At 47.2% G+C, this 22714-nt stretch overlaps 1 protein-coding gene across 4 annotated transcripts in view; it reads right to left on the reverse strand.

The window, feature by feature from the left end:
* Positions 1 to 1037: 1037 nt before the first annotated feature.
* The window catches only part of SAMSN1 (SAM domain, SH3 domain and nuclear localization signals 1), a 155505-nt gene continuing 133828 nt past the window's right edge, over positions 1038 to 22714 (reverse strand). For all 4 annotated transcript variants that reach the window (XM_063956344.1, XM_063956345.1, XM_063956346.1 and 1 more), the window contains one exon: positions 1038 to 3003. In XM_063956344.1, the coding sequence (XP_063812414.1) occupies positions 2804 to 3003 (200 nt within the window). In that variant the 3' untranslated portion in view covers positions 1038 to 2803. The remainder of the gene's footprint in view (positions 3004 to 22714) is intronic.

A 22714-nucleotide genomic window follows, 5' to 3' on the forward strand; every position in this document is an offset into this window, starting at 1 on the left:
GTTATGGGAGTGTCTGTGGTGTGTTATGGGAGTGTCAGGGTCGTGTTATGGTAGTGTCAGGGTCGTGTTATGGGAGTGTCGGGGTCGTGTTATGGGAGTGTCAGGGGCGTGTTATGGGAGTGTCTGTGGTGTTATGGGAGTGTCAGGGTCGTGTTATGGGAGTGTCAGGGTCGTGTTATGGGAGTGTCTGTGGTGTGTTATGGGAGTGTCTGGGGCGTGTTATGGGAGTGTCAGGGGCGTGTTATGGGAGTGTCAGGGTCGTGTTATGGGAGTGTCTGTGGTGTGTTATGGGAGTGTCAGGGTCGTGTTATGGGAGTGTCAGGGTCGTGTTATGGGAGTGTCAGGGTCGTGTTATGGGAGTGTCAGGGTCGTGTAATGGGAGTGTCTGTGGTGTGTTATGGGAGTGTCTGGGGCGTGTTATGGGAGTGTCAGGGGCATGTTATGGGAGTGTCTGGGGTGTTTCAGCATGTGGCTGCAATCTCATTCCCATTACCGCAGCCACAGTGGTTATATCTTAAGAAAAGTTACCAAGCACCAGACAGGGGCTGCTGGAGGAGTTGAGTTTGCATCCGATGGTGGTGGTATCGGATCCCCAGCACACTTGAGCATTGCTCACATATGCATTACAGGGCTTGTGAAGTCCACATGCAGTGCACAAGAGGAAATGCCTAAACTGAATTTGCATAGTTTTGTAATTGAGAATACGTGAGAAATTGCAGCTGCGCATGATCGGCCTTTACCTCTGGATCAGTCCCATAATCCCTGTGGTTAAGGCACAGAAAACGATGCCGCATCCACTGTGTGTTTTGTATTTGGGTGGGACATTGGCTCACAGGGCTGACATGCAAATGGCATAATCCAGAAGTCCTTTCTCCATGTGGATAGTCTTAGGTGCCCATACACCTAAAGATTTATCTTCCAATTTGGCTGGTTGAAACGAAAATGTGGTAATGGATGGGAGCAAATGACAGTTGACCATTTGAAATGGTCAACTGACATTTGCTCCCATCCATTCCCTGATTTTCGTTCCAACCAGCCAGATTGGAAGATAAATCTTTAGGTGTATGGAGAGAGATAAAGTGGAGAAGTTGCTCATAGCATTCTGTCAGTTAGTCCGCTACTAACTGTAATTTTTTGTAGCACATCTTGTAAAACACTGATATGTGGACATTATGCTGGAACTGTTGTTAGGGAATTCCAGTCCCATGAAGAAAATAAAGTAAATCAGGGTCATTTGGGTTAGGCTGACAACCTTCAACGTGGTGAGAAGTCAAACTACTCTGTAACTAGCCTGGAGCTTTTCCCATTCATTTCAATGTGCCCATTTATATCCATGGGTTACTACTTGTAATGAATTGGGTAAAAACCCCATTGAAACCCCACTGAAATGAATGAGGAAAGTTCAGAGCTATGTTAACATCGCTGGTGATATTACAGTTCTAAATTGACAGAGATTGCAAATAATTGACGCTTCATTGTTAGAGAGTTGGGACAAAGAAGTTATGGTTTTTTTTTTGTGTGCAAATTTCATCAATTTAAAAAAGGTTGCAATATCAAACTGTAGTAGTCCCTGCCTCCCCAATGATGGAATTGTGACCCCTTTGGTCCACTCCAACAATAAAGTGACCGTTTCAGTTCCATGCAGTTCATCTGTTTGTCCAACCTGTGTTTTATGTTTGGCACATTTTACGGATGTTGTTATCTAGAATGCGCACACAGTGTACATGCCAATCATTCTAGGTGTACACATGGCTACCTATAAAATACAGTTGTAATATATCCAGACTATTTGAGCTCAGGAGATGCCTCCAATTTGTCCAACCATTTCACACTTTGCTAATTTTAGACAGACAAAGCCCCCCATGCAGGTATCCATTTAGTCCTAAAAATTATGTGGGCATAAAAACAGAGGTTTTCGCAAATTTTTTTTTTTTAGCGCCAATTATTTTTGGGCCTATCCAATTAGGCTCCCATTTTTTGCGCCTGAAAAATTGACTGTTATCTCTCAAAAATACATAAGATCCGTGAAAAGTCACAGACCTATGTATTTTCGCGCCAGCGATCATGGAAAAAAATGGTTTTAGAGATTTGGTTTTGTCTGCTTGTGTTAGGCTAAACAAAGTACCAGATATGCGCCGGCAAGAGGGCTAATTGGATAGCCCCATCGGCAGTAATCAGCCGCGCTAATTGGATACCGGTCTTCATTTCCTAGTTTGAGTACTGTGCTTTGTGCAAAAGACGCACCATCCGGTTTGATCCGTAATGCTGAAATCTATGCTTGCTTGTAAACTGCACATTTGTGAATCCGCTACAAACAGAAGTACTTGTATTATACTCTATGGGGGGAATTCTATTGTTTGAAAAGTCGGTTGGGTGTCTGTTTGTTTCCTATTAGATAGGAAAAAACAGACACCCAACTGACTTTTTAAACAATTGAATACCACCCTATATATACTATGACTGTACTTGTACGCTGTAAATAAGCCAAAGTGTCTGACATACAGCCTGTTCTCCAGAAATCCATCACTGGCAGCTCATAAATGATGTACACTGTAAAGTTTCTTGGTGGAACCATAGTTCTCCTTATTCATGATACATGGCCAGTTAAAGAGTCTGTGATCAGATAAAGCTGCCAGGTTATAATTTTGAAGGTCCATCTACTGTTGTACATCTTGTTAATAAATACTGTGATATAGTGAAATTACTACACAGTAACTTCACATCTTAAAAGTCTGTGGAGAGTGGTACTGCTGGAGTGAAGCCAGACTTGTTCCGTAGTGGTCCAGTGTCCAAGTGAGGCTTGTTAGTTGGATTCCGTGATGATGATTTGCTGTACAGCGTCACACAGTTTATCTGTCTCTACATATTCCTTGCTGTTTTCTGTATTCTCTAACGTGATGTAGCATCCTGAATCCCTGGGACAGTCACTTAGTTCACACTTGTTTCCAGGAATGTCAGGGCTGAGTGTCAGGGGCACCGGTCCGTTCCCAGGTTCTTGTCCACCTGTCAACAATTGGAATATAAAGATTTAGTCTCTGTGTCGTCACACGTTATTAAAGCATAAATATGGTATTGGGGGTAATTTGTTAGCAGTTGGGCAAAACCATGGCCCTCATTCCGAGTTGTTCGCTCGTTCTTTTTCATCGCATCGCAGTGAAAATCCGCTTAGTACGCATGCGCAAAGTTCGCACTGCGACTGCGCCAAGTAACTTTACTATGAAGAAAGTATTTTTACTCACGGCTTTTTCTTCGCTCCGGCGATCGTAATGTGATTGACAGGAAATGGGTGTTACTGGGCGGAAACACGGCGTTTCAGGGGCGTGTGGCTGAAAACGCTACCGTTTCCGGAAAAAACGCAGGAGTGGCCGGAGAAACGGTGGGAGTGCCTGGGCGAACGCTGGGTGTGTTTGTGACGTCAACCAGGAACGACAAGCACTGAACTGATCGCACAGGCAGAGTAAGTCTGGAGCTACTCTGAAACTGCTAAGTAGTTAGTAATCGCAATATTGCGCATACATCGGTCGCAATTTTAAGAAGCTAAGATTCACTCCCAGTAGGCGGCGGCTTAGCGTGTGTAACTCTGCTAAATTCGCCTTGCGACCGATCAACTCGGAATGAGGGCCCATGTGCACTGCAGAGGGGGGGGCAGATATAACATTTGCAGAGAGAGTTAGATTTGGGTGGGTTATATTGTTTCTGTGCAGGGTAAATACTGGCTGCTTTATTTTTACACTGTAATTTAGATTTCAGTTTGAACACACCACACCCAAATCTAACTCTCTCTGCACATGTTACATCTGCCCCCCCTGCAGTGCACATGGTTTTGCCCAACTGCTAACAAATTTGCTGCTGCGATCAACTCTGAATTAGGCCCATTGGGGGTCATTCCGAGTTGTTCGCTAGTTGCCGATTTTCGCTATGCTGTGATTTGTTGCTAATTGCGCATGCGCAAGGCACGCTAGGCGCATGCGCTTATTTATTAAACTAAAAACTTAGCAGTTTTGCTGTGGATCCTGCGGCGCTTTTCAGTCGCACTGCTGATCGGTGAATGATTGACAGGAAAGGGGTGTTTCTGGGCGGCAACATGGCGTTTTCAGGGAGTGTGCTAAAAAAACGCAGGCGTGTCAGGGAAAAACGCAGGAGTGTCTGGAGAAACGGGGGAGTGGCTGGCTGAACGCAGAGCGTGTTTGTGACGTCAAACCAGGAACTAAACGGACCGAGCTGATCGCAATCTAGGAGTAGGTCTGGAGCTACTCAGAAACTGCAAGGAATTATTTAGTAGCACTTCTGCTAATCTTTCGTTCGCAATTCTGCTAAGCTAAGATACACTCCCAGAGGGCGGCGGCCTAGAGTGTGCAATGCTGCTAAAAGCAGCTAGCGAGCGAACAACTCGGAATGAGGGCCTTTGTTGCATAGCTCTACGTGTCTCTGTAGTCTCCTTACATCATAAGTCTAAGGACATGCACAAAATATTTGTATTTTACTGCATTTGTTGCTTATATAAATGTATTTTAATAATACTTAAATCTGCCCAATTCTTAAACCCCACACGTCAGATGCATCCACTCACCACTCAAGCACACCTATTCTATGAAATAAAAACACCACAACTGTAATTGGCGTGAAAGGGGTCAGCTTTTATTTTCTGACTGAGAGGAAGGCCTATTAAATGCTAAAACTAAAATGTAGACTTCCCTCTCTAACTAAGGTGGCGGGGAGAAGAACGGTTAACATAATAAAGTAACATGGGTGAAAAAACATTGTAATACATAAAAAATAAGCAATAAAAACATATGTGTGAGGGAGCCTTCTGCCCCCAATGTTCCGGGATCGGCCTCCTGCCTGCATCCTGGACATTAAAAATTCAAAAATCCAAGGACAGGGGTCGACCTTCTGCCACTACCCCTGCCCACCAACAGTTGTAGGGACGGAGGTACGCTCCGCCCCTATGAGGTAAAAAATTCGGGCCACCAGCCCCGCCATCCACATATGTTTTTACCAATTAATGGGCTCCACTTGGTAAAGTGATGCCCGGAAACTAATTCAAACGACTAAGAAAATGTTTCTAAAACACACCCCAACTTCTCACCTTGAAGTCATGGTTAAAAATTAAGTAACCGTTCCTAAACCGGCCAACTGCCAGGTTACCAACCTGCCGCCGCCACCGAACTAACAACTAACTAGAGGAGGGGCTAAAAAACCGACAAAACTAACTAGACACTAATGAACGACTAAACCTTAACTAATGTTACCTAAACAACTACCGAAGGGGACCGAAGGACGTGCATAAAGTCATCCCAGAAGATCGCCATGCACGCCAAGATCGCCGGGGGACCATGTCCGACCAGAGGATCAGGCAAAACGGCCACTCAGCCATAAGTGCCAGCAGCTGGCGCCGGATCACGAGGCGAATGTCAAGGCCCGTGCGGTGTACCAAATCATTGCCCCCGAGATGTACCACCAAGAACAGCGGATACCCAAAACGGCCAACTGCCGCCCTAAGCCAGTCCCGCAGGCCGTCCCAGCGGAGGCCTCTACGCCCCAACCAGCGCACGGCCCGCAGTTCAGGAAAACGGGTTGTGTCGTAGGCCAGAGCCGACACGGACAGCCAATAGATGTACGAATGGCCCACGAACCATATAAAGCGCGGATCTAACCGCCGTCCTGTAAAAGAAGGGTGTAATGAAGGTCAGAAATTACATAAAATACGGCATTGCTAAATGGGGAACCTAACTACGTCCCTAACGGGGAGTGGAAAGGGGTGGGGGTTGGGCCACCCAATTTGACTTGAGGCAAAAACGAAACTTCGTTAGCCGGCAAAAGCCGTAGTAAAACCAACGATAAAACAAAAATTCCTCAAGGCCCCCACAACCGCAAAATGCAGTTGCGACGAGCGGCTAGTCCTCAAATGGGTGCACTGGGAGGAAAAGGCCTGATATAGCGTCTGACTGCACCAGACCTCCACCTACCCAGTGCCCGGACTTCGACTTCGGACCAACCCGCCGCAGCAGCTGCTGAAGCCGCGCCGATGCGGAAAGAGTGAGTCCCATAGTCGGCCGGAGATAGACCCAGGTACAAGATACAACGCCCCAAAACCGACCGGAATTGATATCTGGTCAACGGGGACCCATCGCTATGGACGAGCCACCCAGTGGGCGTTGGAGGCCGAAGGGACGAATAAGCCAGGGCCGCGGAAACCGGACAAATGCCCCGCGAACTGGCCCGGCCCATTCGAACCCACTGCCCCCTGCCGGCTACGTCAGTCTTGGAGCGCTGAATCCTGCACCACAAACCGTCGGGACGTATGACGACGTGGGCCGCCAGCATGGGCGAGGCAGAAGTCCGAGAGACGGCCACCAGCTCGCCCACCCTGAACGCGCCATGGAAGGCCATCGTAAAGGCCGCCATGAAGAGGCGAACTTCGTATCCCGAGGAGCAAATACTCCGGAGGGATCCCAAAATCCGCCGCAGCAAAGCCCCAGTGATCGGCAGACGAGTATCTGGGAGGGGCGGGGACGCCCGTGCCCAACCTTTCAACACCCGCCGGAGGAAAAAGGACTTCGTAAAATCCGCTTCCCCCCGCAGCTGCCGAAAGTATGATATACCCGCCAGAATCCTGTTAACAGACGCCCGCGAAATCCCGTCGGAGTACAGCATCCAGATATATTCTAAGAGTAAAGTGTGAGAGGTCTTACCACTCTGGCCTCGCTCCAGGAGGAAGCGACTCCACCGTTCCCAGGCGGCACGATAGGCCGCAAACGTAGCAGGGGCCAACGATCTGTGTGCTAACTCCTCCAATCCGGGTGGATGACCTGCCACACATAAGCAGGACATAATTCCCCATGGAGTAGCGCTGCAGGAGCCAAGCGCCGAAACCGCTGCCAATCGCCGCGCGACAGGGCATCCGCAATTTCGTTACGCACGCCAGGGACATGTTTTGCTCGCACCGTAATGTTGTTCACCAAGCAGAGCAAGACTATCTGTGCAAGGACCCGCAGAACCGGCAAGGAAGTGGATTTTTGCCGGTTTATGGCAAAGACCACGCCCAAATTGTCGCACCAGAAGATAACCTGTTTGTTCCGCAGGGCCGCGCACCACAATTCCAGAGCGACTAAAATGGGAAATATTTCCAGCAACAGCATATTTGACGTAAGGCCCCCGCTAAGCCAGGCCCGAGGCCAGGGACGCGCGCACCAACGGCCTGCAAAATAAGCTCCGAACCCGTAACCGCCAGAGGCGTCCGTGAAAAGCTCCAGGGCTGGGCTAGACACAGCCGTCTCCTGCCAAATACAGATGCCGTTGAAACGAATAAGAAATTCGTCCCAAATGCGCAAATCCCTTCGGATTTCAAGAGACAATCGAAGAAAATGATGTGGGCGTCTAACCCCCACGGTAGCCCGTTCCAATTTTCTACAGAAGACTCTACCCATGGGTATCACCTTGCAAGCAAAGTTAAACAGGCCCAATAAGGATTGAGCCTGTTTGAGCGTGAGCTTGCCCGCCGCCAGCGCATATAGGATACCATCGTGCAAACGCAACACCTTGTCCGCTGGGAGCATACACAAACCACCGACCGTATCAATCTGAATCCCGAGGTAAACCAAGGAGGCGGAGGGACCCTCCGTCTTCTCAGGTGCCACCGGAACACCAAAGTGCGCGAAGAGGGCGAGAGCCCCCTGCAGCAAAAGGAGGCAGCGATCCGAATCTGAAGGGCCGATAAAAAGGAAATCGTCTAAGTAGTGCGAAATGCCCCGTTCGCCCGTCTCCTGCTGGAGACACCAGTGGAGGAAAGAACTGAAACGCTCGAAGTAGGCGCAAGAGATGGAACACCCCATAGGGAGGCACCGATCGATGTAAAAACCATCGTCCAGCTGAAAACCCATAAACCGAAAGGCGGACGGGTGCAGCGGGAGGAGGCGGAACGCTGACTGGATGTCCAATTTACACATCATTGCCCCAGGACCAAAGGACCGGATGGTGTCGATGGCTGAGTCAAAGGATAGATAAACAACCCTACACTGATCCGGGGGGATGGCATCATTAACCGACGACCCTGGAGGGCAGGACAGATGCTGGATAAGGCGAAATTTTCCCATGGTCTTTTTGGGAACTATGCCAACGGGGGACAATACGAGGTCCGGCAAGGGGGGTTCCCGGAAAGGGCCCACCATCCTACCTAGCGACACCTCGGCCTCGACCTTCTGGCGGAGCACTTCCGGAAATTCCCTGGCCGAGCGCAGGTTCGTGCCCGTCCCGGGGCCCACACGCCCATGTATAGGTAAAGGGAAGCTTGACGCGAATCCCGAGTGTAGGAAATGGGCGTCAGCCGGGCGCGGGTACCGTCGCAGCCAGGGAAGGAGTGCCCGAAGCCTAATTGGGGTGGGGGCTGTGGCCAACGCCAGAGGCCGCGGGCGCGCGGCTCTGCCGGGTCTGAGGACCGGACGCACCTCCGACCCCAGGACTGGAACAGTCCTTAATCCCGTGGCCCCCCCACATCGGATACAGGAGTGACGAAAACGACAGCGGCTACCTAAGTCGCATTGTGCATTATTAAAAGCGAAGCATTTTCCATGCCCCGCGCGCCCTGAACCGCCGCGAAAGCCGGCAGAACGAGGGGTGGGACGCTTAGCCCATCTCCTCGCTGTGCCGCTCTCCTCAGCGCCGGCCGAACCCTGGGTCAGTTCCGAGCACAGTTCCACATCCTTCTTGCCGAAGTTATAGATCTGCCGCCCGTGTTGTTTTCGGCGAAAATCCTCATCATAACGACGCCAGGCCGACCCTTTATACTTGTGGTACAGAACATGTATGAGGAATTGATATCGAACTATGTTCATATGTTCGTCCGGGCGGGTCTCTATGTAACATGCCGCAAATATCAACATGCAGCGTACCCAATTCGGGTAGGAGCGCAGAGCGTCCTCGCTGCCCTGCCCCTTTTTCTTGGCGGAAAGTAAGGCTTTTCTATCGTCACTAGTGAGAGCGAAAATATTAACATATTGGCCCTTGCGGATTCTATCCCGGACCCGGGGCCTAAGACCACGTTGCACCGCCGTATTAGCGCAGTGCACGGTGTCCGATTCCACCGAGACTTGGGAGGCGGACGAGGTTGAATACCGACGCTCGCGTCGTCTGCGGCGCTTAACCCTGTGCAGTCCGCCATCAGAGGAGGACAGGCCCTCCGAGGACGTGGAGGCAAGGGAAGAGTCCGTGTACCGACGCCTGCGGCTGCGCCTGCTGCGCTTGCTAGAAACCGTACGCACCCTGCCGCCAGCACTAGAGGAGCCGGAGTGAGAAACTGATCCTAAGCCGCTAAGGGGTGTAACCGCGCTTCCCCGGGACCAGTCGGGGTCCGATGAAGACTCACCTGCACGAGAGGGAACACCGTCCGTCTCAACGGCCACTGGCCGACTCGCGGAAGCGCCGACAGACTCCATTTCTCTCCTGACGTCCGCGGCTGGGGGGACAAAAGAGACATGGTTTTCCCGCTCCTCCACCGAGTTTGCCGCAGCCGGGAGCGGGGCAGGCGGGGGAACGGTCACGCCAGAGGACAGAAGCGGGGCAAGAGCCTGCGCAATGCTATCCGCCAAAGAAGTGGGGGACCGCCCAAGTCCCCCGGGTACGGGGGATAACAAGGGCGCCACTGCCGACACAACAGCCGCACAAATGGCGGACAGAACAGTGGGGTCCACCAAGGGTGCCGCTGCCGTGGCCTGCGTAGGAAATTCAGAGCCGCCACGCGGGTCGTGTTCCCTACGGGAGGATCGTAAACCCCCCGCTGGGAGCAAGGACCCCGATGATCCCTCACTGTCGGGCGTCACGGTATCGCCGTCCCGCTGGGAGAAATCCCGCGCCAATTGCTCCCGCCGCGATCTTCTCCGATCTCGCGTATTGGCCACCGGAGGAGAAACTGAACAGTCATCGCTACTGGCGGGAGGAGGCGCAATGTAGGCATGTGACCCCTCCGTATCCACATTAGCAGGAGATGACCGGCCGCGAGGAGGTGCGGAACGGACACCCCCCGACTGCGCACGCCGCCCCCTGGGGTGAGGAACCCCCGTCGGAGGCGCATGGCCGTGGACGGCGGCCGCAGCGCCTCGAGCCAGACGCGGTATCCTGGAGGGGAGGGGCGCCACAGGGGCACCCCCGGCAGGAGAGGCCCGGTGGGGCACGCCGCCGCGGGCGGACGCAGAACGCCCCCGACGTATGGGCCCCTCCCTAGCGGAGATAGGTAGAGGAGGGTGTGCAGTAGCGGGGCGGGGGCGACGCCCCTCCCTGTCGTGGGGGGGCGCGGGCTGGACCTGACTTGATGAGGGGTGAACAGTGGGGACAGGCCTCATCTGGGCCCCCCTAGTGGCAGTATTCCTAGTGCCACGCGCGCGCTGCCTGCCCTGTGCAGGTCTGGCAGCCGCACGACCCCCCTCCCGACCCCCACTTCCCACGTGTTCATTGCTGGCCTGCGGCTGCTGATCCGCGGGCCGGGAGCTCTGTCCCGGCCCCACGTGATCAGGGCAGCCGCGTGTAGCGAGCGGCGAGCTCAGGGATGGCAGGACACCATCCCTGGCTCTTTGCCGCGTACCTCTTCGGCCGCCCAGCGCTCCGTTCCCCGCCACGGCTAGCAGCGGGGACGGAGAGCGCACGCGCGGGGGAGCCCGGGCGGGCGGCTGAGCCCGGCCGCGCGCGCCCTGGGGTTCCCGTACGGCCGCTGCAGCCTGTCTTCCCCGTGCCGGCTGGACAGCAGACGCGTCCATGAGCCGGGCGGGGAGGCCAGCGGAGCGGGTGGGGCGTCTAGCGGCCATGCCTGAGGGGAGGAGAGCTGAGATACAGTAAGAGATATACTAAGAGAAGTGAGGACAGCAAAATTAGAAAGATTATAAGGATAGTAATAGCAGAAAGAGGGGTTAAATATCAGAGGAAGGGAAATGTAAAAAGAATAATGAGATGTGAGCAGAGAATAAGGAGATTAGTTAAATGTAAGGAGGGTGATACTTGCAGTCCTAACGAAAAGGCTGAAGAGAGGCAGGAAGTATCCTGCCGGCTGCCTATATGCATGACAGGCCAGCCCCCTATCATGCTGCAGCCAATGGGCCCCCCGGCCCACTCTCTGAGTTCCTCCCAGCCGAAAACATTAACCCCTCACAGGCCATGTGGTGCCTCGAGCGGCGCTGCGGAGGCCCTGGACGGTGCGTTTATGCCGCTGTGGTCGCATTATGCTCCCTACGCGGTCTTTTTGTGCAACTTTAGGCCTCATACAAACTGGTATTGTTTGAGTGCATTTTCCAAAGTTTGCAAAATGTATGTTATCTGTTCTGACACGAGACATCAGTGGTTTCTAGTGATATCTTATTGGTTTTTTTTACTTGTGTTGTGTTCCATTGTGGTAGCACTTTGTGAATGGTACTTGTTACATCAGAGGTTCTCAAACTCGGTCCTCGGGGGCCAACACAGTGCATGTTTTGCAGGTCTCCTCACAGAATCGCAAGTGAAATAATTAGCTCCACCTGTGGACCTTTTAAAATGTGTCAGTGAGTAATTAATACACCTGTGCACCTGCTGGGTTACCTGCAAAACATGCACTGTGTGGGGTCCTGAGGACCGAGTTTGAGAACCTCTGTGTTACATCATTTGCGTCTAATTCATTTAAAAGCATCAGGAAGCTTACAAAATGTGTCAAAAATGCTAGACAAAAGACACATGTAAGGCGTATTAGCGATACAATCGCAGGTAAAGCATCGGTGGCTATGAGGACTTAGGGGGTAGTTCAGATCTGACCACTGCTGTGCGTTTTTTGGACAGCGGCCGATCAGATCTGAACTGTGCATGCGTCTCAGCCGCAATGTGCAGGCGTGTTGGACGACTACAACGGGCATCGGCTTTCAGCAACAGGATCCATTCACACGGGCGTTCGCAAGGTGATTGACAGGAAGAGGTCTATGTGGGTGGCAGCTGACCGTTTTCAGGGAGTGTCCGGAAAAACGCAGGCGGGCTCAAGCATTTTCTGGGAGGGTGTCTGACGTCCGCTCCGGCCCCGATCAGCAGGATTCTATCGCACTGGAAGAGTAAGTCCTGCGCTGCACAGAGACTGCACAAGCAGCTCAGCTACAGATGCGATCGCACACTTGCACAGCTAAAATACACTCCCCCTGTAGGCGGAGACTATCTGATCGCAGGGCAGCAAAAAACACGCAGCCCAGCGATCAGATATGAATTAGGCCCTTAGTAGATGCTGAAAAAATATGAGAGAACAATGGGCCTTATTCAGATTTGTTAGCAAAGCACAAAAGCCCACTAATGGGCAACACTGCAGGTGGGGCAGATGTAACATGTGCAGAGAGAGGTAGATTTGGGTGGGGTGTGTTCAAACTGAAATCTAAATTGCAGTGTAAAAATAAAGCAGCCAGTATTTACCCTGCACAGAAACAATATAACCCACCCAAATCTAACTCTCTCTGCACATGTTACATCTGCCCCACCTGCAGTGCACATGGTTTTGCCCAGTTGCTTGCTTTTTTGTTTTTCTAACAAATCTGAATAAACCCAGTATTGGGCAGTATTCATTACGAAGGCAAGAAACCAACTAGGAAGTAAGAATACTTCCATCCCAAGAGGGGATAGATAATGTGAGAAACCAAAGGACCAAGCTGAAGCATAGTAACCCCTTGCCTGGCATGATTGCATCAGATGCGACCACACCAGCAAGTGTCTTATCCGACCTGGTCGCACAGGATGCGACCAGTCAGAGAGTGTTAGCAGCGGCAGTGAACATAAACTTTCCTCCGCTGCTGCTGTCAGAGGGACTGGAAGCTATCTCTGCCTCCCTGCACTCTCCCCCTGTGTCTGCCGGGCTGACGATCACTGCTGATCGGTCAGCACAGCAGGATCCCCCACCCAGCAGCTGCAGACAATAGCAGCCACTGGGAAAGTGTAAATTAGCCCCCCCCCCCACCACCACCACCCGTGTACCTGGTGGTTGTCCCGGCATTCAAAATGAAAGCTGCGATGGTCGCAATGTTTCCGATGGTTGCAAGCGGTGTTCCGATGGTTGCAAGCGGTGTTCCGATGTGTAACAAAAATGATGTTTTTTTCAAATATAAAAAATATATATATTTTTTCTTTTTAATTAAAATCATTTTTAATAAGGTCTAATACACATTGTACACCTAATTCACTCATTAAAAAACACGACATTTTCTGAGCAGTTTTTCAGAAAATAATTTGTCAGTTAAGTGGTTTGTCAAAGTCAAAAATATTACATAGAGAGAACATACAAACCACACACACATTTAAGTCGCTATACTTGCAAATATGCGCAGTGAGCACAGCAATATATGGAAACACACGCATTTGCTCGGACATGGCACGGAGATGGATTCGGCGCTTGTTTCATACAGTACATGGTTATAATAATGTCAAGCACCAGACATCATGGAGATTTAGAATTGGCTGATGAATTGATGTCATGAATATGAATTATCTGAACAGAACCAGATGCGCCCATCATGTTTGGTATTGAAGCAAGCAGAATGATGTGTGGGTTAGTTTGATGCTGGTTGTGAAGTTGTGGGACATTGCAGCGGATAGATATGATTATATGTATAAAAGCTGAGATCACTTTGTTGAGAACAATGGATGATCAAGCCAACCTTTTACTAAGATTTTCAGGGCTGAACCTGATTAACATATACAAAGGAGAGAGAGAGACCCCTCCCCTAGGAACAGACACACAGGAGGATAGTTCCTGTCTGGGGGGGTTGGGGGTCAGTTTTTTGCTGGTGGCCTCAGAGAACAGATGTAATGAAGCGACACTCAGAACAAAGCTCCCAGAAGCATGGCTGGATCATCACCAGGCACCAAAGGCTAAGTATTGAATTCACATGGCTAGATAAGGAAATATAGACAGATTGCTTTCTGGTTTAAATAGGATATTGTAACTTGGTTGTGTGATTGTTGGGTGTTTGTGTGATAGATCTGGGAATCTGTGATGGTAGCTGGGACATTAGACAACCTGTAGCATAGCATTTGTGGTATTTGTTTGCCTATGGTGATTTAAAATAGATTGTACTGGTTAGTTATAATATATATCTTGTTAATCATAAATACCACCATGCAGTTGCGTTTGGGCATGTGCTTGTGGCAGTGGCGGGCTGAGATGTGTGGTTACATTGTGATCTGGTCTTGTGATGAATATGCTCTGGTTATTGAGATACTGAAGTTGTTTGGAATGTGAAAGTGAATAAGATGGTTCTAGGAAGTTGGATTGAAATTGTGAAAGGTGATTTAGATGGTTTGGAATTGTAAAATCAGAACATATGCATTGTTCTGAGGCTTGGACATTTTGGAATAAAATGGAGTCTTGTGTCTTCTGCTATGTGATTGTGGTGTAGTAGAGAGTGCCATGTGTTTGGACCTGCAAATCTAAAATGGCTGCTGCCGGGTGTTTTCCCCTCCCCCTTTCAACCATGTGTTGCAGTCTTCATGGGAGTTTTCTCAAAATGGAGTCTAGCTTCTGTCCCATGCGGTATTGTAGGGTTGTGTATATAGGGACAGCCAGTATGGGTAAGGTCAAGTATTTTCTCCACAAAGATTCTCAGCATTGAATAACTGCGCAGCGATTGTTCCTCACATGTGTAGTTTTATCTGCAACCATATTGTCTCTTATTTAATGTTATAAGTCATTCTCTCTCTCCTTCCCCTTTTAAAAGTAATTGTGTCTTTATTGTATTTTATGTGTAGTAACTTGGTTAGATATTCTATGTTATTTTGGTAGTGTATAGCTTGTATTGTATTATTCTTTTTGAACGTTCATTCTCTCACTAAAGGCGTTAGAACCTTAGACCGATATTTGATTGGTTATTATAAATGCATAAAGGTTTCTCAGAGCGTCATAGTCGCACATACAGCTTTTAAGCTAACAAGGTTACACTGCATTACATCTACACATTGTCACTGCACAAATGTTTACAGTATAAGTACTGTGTTCTTTAACCTTTAACGTGTTTTTAATAGGACAAATATTATAGACATTGTCAATTGGGGAGCTCCTCCGGTCTTCACATATCTGCACTAGGTAACTTCAGCAGACATTATCGGTCAGCAAAGAGTGGAAGGTAGTATCCCTCGTTAAACCGTTTGGAGGTCGGGGATACTGCAGTGCTGACCAGATAAGCGCCTGCTTCACTTGGTAAGGAGTGCTGAGGGAATTCGGGAACTGGAAGGTAAGAACAGTACGTTATTGTCTTTGTAAATCTGGTTTTTATTTCTATTTGGTGCCAACTGCACACGCAGATTGGATGGTTTGTCTGTTTAAATAGGTTTAAAATTATTTTTAATCGCCCTGCATAGCGTGATAACTAAAAGGGGCTGGCATGATGATTTTTCTTTGTGACAAAAGGTCTGTCCCCCATTTTGTGTAAACCTCATGGATGGGGGAGGAGCAGCGGCCATTTTGGGAAGGTCAAAAAAAAAATATTTTTTTTTGAACGGCTGATTTTCAGTTGACTCAGGAAATAATCAGCCATCCACTGTCAAAAAGAAATCATCATTTAATGATTTTTTTTTTTAATGCATTTGTTTAGTCCATATCATAGTCAATCATAAGTAGTTCAGATAGAGTTTAATAACAGTTAATAATTAAATATTTGATTTAAGAAATACACAAGTAGTTGTTTTTTTTTTTTTTTTAGTAACTGTCTCTCTTCAAGAACCTGTTTTAACGCTGCTATTTGTAGGATGGCCATTGAAATGCAAATGACCTGTGGGACTGGTTTGTTGTTGTTTTTTTTTTTCTCTCCCAGCAGTGAAAGAAATTGCACATTCATATGCAAAGTAGAAGCACTAATAGGGTCTCATATATGTAATATCTATATGCGTGTGCTTACATCAATATATGTTATTAGATTAATTTAGAATTGCATGTTCATTTGTGTAAGTTTCACATCTCACCTTCCTGTTTGCCATTTGCATTGATAACGTGCTAAGAAAGATTTGTTGCTATTAGTAGTTAAAAAGATAAAAAGTAATATTTAAGGGTATAATTGTAAAAAGCCCACACGCAACTCTACCTAAGGTATAAGGAGAGATTGGTGTGGTGCGCGGTAGATGATCGAGGATCATCTACATTGATAAAAGTGTACATTGTGTTACGGTGGATATTTGCTTTGCGTGCACGTGTCTCTAACAAAGGGCTGAGACTCGCGTACGCAACTCAAAGGCCGACGCACGCAGCGTATATTACGCAACGGAGCGTCCGGGTACGCCCACGTAACTCAAATCACACGATAGTGTTATTGCAACAGGCGGAAAGGTGGCAACGTGGTAAGTAGCGCAAGTCTATTTTAGTGTCCGAAATTTAGATTAACAGATCCTTCTCCAAATTCACAACACATCTGGTCTAAAGAAAATTTCTGCGCAGAAATAGAAATAGAAACAAAAGTGTATATGTGGTGAGTGAGTGTTTGTTTTTACAATTTTTGAGGTTGAACCACAAGAAAAGTCGAGTTCTAGTGAGGTACATACGTGTAAGTGACGTACATGGTGGCTAGGGAGGCATCCCTGGTTAAAACATACAATTTGAGCATTAGAGTGTAGCAGACCAGGAGGTCATACTGTAACAGACCAGGAGGTCATAGCAGACCAGCAGGTTCAGGTACAGCAGACAAGGAAGTCCGCTATACAGTCCACAGGCACAACACCTAAAAGGGTTGGTGCAACACCCATATAGGCCATACAAGCTCTGGCTGAAGGAATTCGCAGCCGTAATTTTCGATTCCGTTGGTCACTCAGTACATAAGATTAGTTGCTTATGTGCTGAACGATTGTACCGCACGTAATTGTGTGCATTAGTAAACCTGACCGGTACTATTTGTGTACGAAGGTCATAAACGCTATTTGTACATTCTAACGTGATTTGTGTAATTTTTTTTTATTTTAAGGGAAGTTCGCTGGTCACTCAGGAACTATCCAACAACCGATACTTGCTGGGGAACGCGCCCCAGTAAATAAAGGTTCACAGGGGCCCTAGGTTGGGTACAACAGCTCTGGATACAGTGATTGTGTTACTGGCCAACGTGGGCGAGAAGTGAGTGGAGTACTCGGTAAACTTCACCGCCAGCCTGCCCCGGACATCTTGGTTTTTTGTAAGGGTTCGCTGAAGAAAAGCAACACCTACGAGTTATGGGGGCCAGTTGTTCAGGCAGGGGGCGATCAACCTCGGTTCGGGTTGATTTAGTAAACCGACCAGTCGGGTCGGCAAGGTACGTGATGTGTGAAAAATACGGTTCACACACAGAGGTTTTATGTGATGAATGAGAGAGAATGACGGTACATGACGGGGAGAAATTCCCAAGAGTAGGTAGCTTCAGCCCAGAAGTGTTGCAAAATTTAAGGAGGAGGATATGTCTCATCAAATCAGCAAAGAGACGGAGCAAACATTATGATTGTTTAAACCTGTGGCAACAGGAAAGTGAATTTCAAAGAGAGGTAACTGACATATCTGACTTTCATCTTGGGAGGAGAGACATGGCAATGGAGAGAATTGTGGTTGCGGAGAAAGGCACAAGGTTGTACGATAAAAACGCACTTAGTAACTGTCTTAAGAATGAAAGTGTAAAATGTAACAATGTTTATGAAAATGAAAGTGTAAAAAATTACAAATGTTAAACTGTGCAAGTCGCACCCCATGTCAAACTTCCCTCAGGAATACGAACAAGAAAGTGAGCCCAGCACGATGTCGGCACCTCTCCCAGCAACCATCACACAAGACATCCAGGTGGACGCGACCAAATCGGTAAAGGCAATAATCAAACCCCCTAACGGAGGGTCAGGTGAGGTCGTGTCCACAGGTACGTACAAAGTTTTATATCACGCACAAACAAATGTACCCCATATTGTAAGACCAAAACAAGGTGATGTAATTGAGTTTAGTCCTGTCAGGGTGAATCACAGTCCCCAATGGGAAGACTGACGATCAGGGAATCATTCCCGTCAAGGACAGTGCAATGCGCCATCCCTGGTCCCGGACAGAATTGAGATCAATCATGTCTGATTACCCAGATCCTAGGAAAGATCTAAGTGTATGATCAAAGATTCACAGAAGGTATATGAACCCCCTAGACAACGACATAATCATGGTATCCAAGGAATCAGGTAGGTACAGGGAAAGCGGTTGATGGTGATGAGCATCCAAGCGTTTGAGGAGGCATCAAATCAACCAAAACCCCAGGCCATTGGCACATGGAGGAACTCAAGGATTTGTGATCTTTGCAAAAGAGAAGGGCATTATGCCAGCAACTGTAATAGCCCACATAAAGTCAGACCCCCTAGACCAAGAAATGAGAAAAGTTAGGACACACCAAATTATAATCAGGGATCATATAGGAAGAATTTTGGGCCACACCCATGATATGTGGTCAGGAAAGGTGATCATTAGAACTGATGGTAAGCCTGAGGTAACGGTTAATAAATTGGGAGGTCATTCCCTGAAGACACAGGAATGACCAGGTGAAACGTTGTAAATGTATCTGTGCAATGTTTCTTTTTCTCTCTCCCCATCTCTGACGAATATTGGTAGGATTCAAACATTGCATATATACTTGGTCTTTGCAGAAGTCTACCAAACCCCAGCATGACCTATCCGCATCAATGTATCCTGGCCAGATACAGAAAGTGGAGTATGGTGCTGGGGGGAGGGACGGCGCAAAGAAACCATTGGACATGTAGATATGACAGCCTGACGATCTGACAATGTTTTAAAATGTTTGAAAAATGTTTTTTTTTCTCTTTTCCTATTGATGGCTATTGTTGATTTAAGTAATATACACATGCATATAAATTGTTCTCTCTCTTTTTTTTTTTTTTTTTGCTGTTGTTGTTTTCTCTCTCTTCTCACTCATGCTTTCATGTTTTAAAGATGGTATGTCACCCATCAGTTAGACAAATGGTAATGCAAGATTTTTGCTCCTTACAGAAAGATCGCTGGTTTGGAGGGAATATTGCATCACCAGAATGTTCGTTTGGAAGACTGAGAGACAGCACCTTTGAGAAGACAGCAGAACAAGAAGAACAACAAGACGAGAGAACTAATTATCGTAACAAGTTTCTCTCCCCCTCAAACTGATTTTCTGTACCCCATTACAAATTTCTTCTTTTCTCCTCCTGTAAGATGGACTTGCCCCGAGAGACTGTGATATGGATTTTCCTGTTGACCATGACGTTGACCCGAGCAGTCTGTTTCGGTGAGAGTACCAGTGAGGTCGAGAAAGGATCCAGAAAGGTTCCAATGACTAAGACGGAGGTGTAAATTTCCAATAGCAACACAAGCACCGAGCAAAGGCGAGTACCGGAAACGATCTAACAGCCATGTTATTTGTAAACATTGTTAGCTGAAAAGAAAACTGTATCTGTAGGCTCTGTAACAATGTAATTGAGGATGGGTGCATTAAGAAATGCCAATCCAGTTTTAATATCCATATGGACCGGCATCCATTGAGTGACTATCACTCCTTAGTGGGTAGCGTGTTAAATAAAACAGATTGTTGGGTATGCTCTCAAGTACCTCAAGGTCATAGCAAATCAGGGCTAGTACCATTTCCTTTAACGGTAGGGGAGGTACTTGAGCTAAAGGGTGGGAGACCGGTGGACAGGAGGTTTAATATCTCTAGTCCTCCTAGTTTGAAGCTCCACCAATATCATGTGGATAGACCCCTAGTATGTTTTAACATTACCAATCCCCGAAAGCCGGGAAATTGGGAAGTGTCATGGAGTAACCAAACCATGACCTTTTCATATAGAGCAGATAGAATGCCGACAGATACAGAGCTTGTACGCCACATAGCCAGTAGAGGAAAATCTTTCCGGTATAGGTATACCTTAGGAAATAGGATTACGAGAGTTGGAGAGGTATCACCAGGATACTGTGCACATATCGTACAACCTGATACGTGTACTAAGCAGATGGAAGAATTAGGGTTAGGAGATTTCACATGGAAGGTGTGTAATATGGTTATGTCCTACTCCGTCCCATATGTTCTCCCCGATGATGCATATTTCATATGCGGGAGAAAGGCGTATGAGCGGCTTGCCCCAAACTCTGAAGGATTGTGTTATATTAGAAAAGTACTACCTGAGGTAATGAGTCTAAGGAGTGAGGAAACTGTAATTCCAATGGACTTGATTTATGACCCAACGGTAGAAACAATGATGTGATGAAAATGCGATTTCTACGGTCCGTTTCCTTCACCTGTTTTTCCGGTTTCTCCTAGGTAAAAAGACCCACTTTTGACGAGGAGTTTGATGATCCTGTATACAGACAATGGATGGATTAAAGAAGAAGTTTTGACAACCTTATACCCAGAGATTTGATGAACTTTGCCATAGATCCCCAGTTTCCCTAGAAATTTTAAAATTACGCTAGCCCAACATTTTTGTAAATCTATGGACATTGACAAAGCTTTTTGCTCACACCTAATGGGCAAAAGCACAAAGAAGACTGCATTCAACAGACACCGAACAAGACCTCAATCGACGAATGTTCATTAACCTGACATAGAATACCACTGCATTTACCGTAATTATGTCTTATCTTCATCTCTACAACCCTCAGGTAATTATACACATAGTCGATAGGGAATACAGGCACAGATATCAGCAAGCACATATTCCCCCATTCATGTATCATCAACTAAAATGTGCTTCCCCATTTTGTTACAACCACAGCCGAAAAGAGCTCGGTAAAGTTTGACAGCCCATCCACAGACCCGTACCACGGGATAAGAAGGAATTCAAATGTATACTTCGCAATACCTCGAAGCTTGATTTAAAACACGTACGGCACGATGATACATGACCCCCCAAACACGGATTCATACACACATGCTTCTGCTATCTCACTAGGTCATACCCTCTTCACACCTTCTCCTCTCTCCTCCCTTACCCAACCATGGAAATGTATTAACCCCTGACATATATTTTTCTCTTTTTGAAATGTTTTAGGAAGTGGCAGTTATTGGTGACTGCCAAAGGGTGGACTGTCAAAGTCAAAAATATTACATAGAGAGAACATACAAACCACACACACATTTAAGTCGCTATACTTGCAAATATGCGCAGCGAGCACAGCAATATATGGAAACACACGCATTTGCTCGGACATGGCACGGAGATGGATTCGGCGCTTGTTTCATACAGTACATGGTTATAATAATGTCAAGCACCAGACATCATGGAGATTTAGAATTGGCTGATGAATTGATGTCATGAATATGTATTATCTGAACAGAACCAGATGCGCCCATCATGTTTGGTATTGAAGCAAGCAGAATGATGTGTGGGTTAGTTTGATGCTGGTTGTGAAGTTGTGGGACATTGCAGCGGATAGATATGATTATATGTATAAAAGCTGAGATCACTTTGTTGAGAACAATGGATGATCAAGCCAACCTTTTACTAAGATTTTCAGGGCTGAACCTGATTAACATATACAAAGGAGAGAGAGAGACCCCTCCCCTAGGAACAGACACACAGGAGGATAGTTCCTGTCTGGGGGGGTTGGGGGTCAGTTTTTTGCTGGTGGCCTCAGAGAACAGATGTAATGAAGCGACACTCAGAACAAAGCTCCCAGAAGCATGGCTGGATCATCACCAGGCACCAAAGGCTAAGTATTGAATTCACATCGCTAGATAAGGAAATATAGACAGATTGCTTTCTGGTTTAAATAGGATATTGTAACTTGGTTGTGTGATTGTTGGGTGTTTGTGTGATAGATCTGGGAATCTGTGATGGTAGCTGGGACATTAGACAACCTGTAGCATAGCATTTGTGGTATTTGTTTGCCTATGGTGATTTAAAATAGATTGTACTGGTTAGTTATAATATATATCTTGTTAATCATAAATACCACCATGCAGTTGCGTTTGGGCATGTGCTTGTGGCAGTGGCGGGCTGAGATGTGTGGTTACATTGTGATCTGGTCTTGTGATGAATATGCTCTGGTTATTGAGATACTGAAGTTGTTTGGAATGTGAAAGTGAATAAGATGGTTCTAGGAAGTTGGATTGAAATTGTGAAAGGTGATTTAGATGGTTTGGAATTGTAAAATCAGAACATATGCATTGTTCTGAGGCTTGGACATTTTGGAATAAAATGGAGTCTTGTGTCTTCTGCTATGTGATTGTGGTGTAGTAGAGAGTGCCATGTGTTTGGACCTGCAAATCTAAAATGGCTGCTGCCGGGTGTTTTCCCCTCCCCCTTTCAACCATGTGTTGCAGTCTTCATGGGAGTTTTCTCAAAATGGAGTCTAGCTTCTGTCCCATGCGGTATTGTAGGGTTGTGTATATAGGGACAGCCAGTATGGGTAAGGTCAAGTATTTTCTCCACAAAGATTCTCAGCATTGAATAACTGCGCAGCGATTGTTCCTCACATGTGTAGTTTTATCTGCAACCATATTGTCTCTTATTTAATGTTATAAGTCATTCTCTCTCTCCTTCCCCTTTTAAAAGTAATTGTGTCTTTATTGTATTTTATGTGTAGTAACTTGGTTAGATATTCTATGTTATTTTGGTAGTGTATAGCTTGTATTGTATTATTCTTTTTGAACGTTCATTCTCTCACTAAAGGCGTTAGAACCTTAGACCGATATTTGATTGGTTATTATAAATGCATAAAGGTTTCTCAGAGCGTCATAGTCGCACATACAGCTTTTAAGCTAACAAGGTTACACTG

This window comes from Pseudophryne corroboree, chromosome 2, assembly GCF_028390025.1.
Source record: "Pseudophryne corroboree isolate aPseCor3 chromosome 2, aPseCor3.hap2, whole genome shotgun sequence".
Lineage (NCBI taxonomy): Eukaryota > Metazoa > Chordata > Amphibia > Anura > Myobatrachidae > Pseudophryne > Pseudophryne corroboree.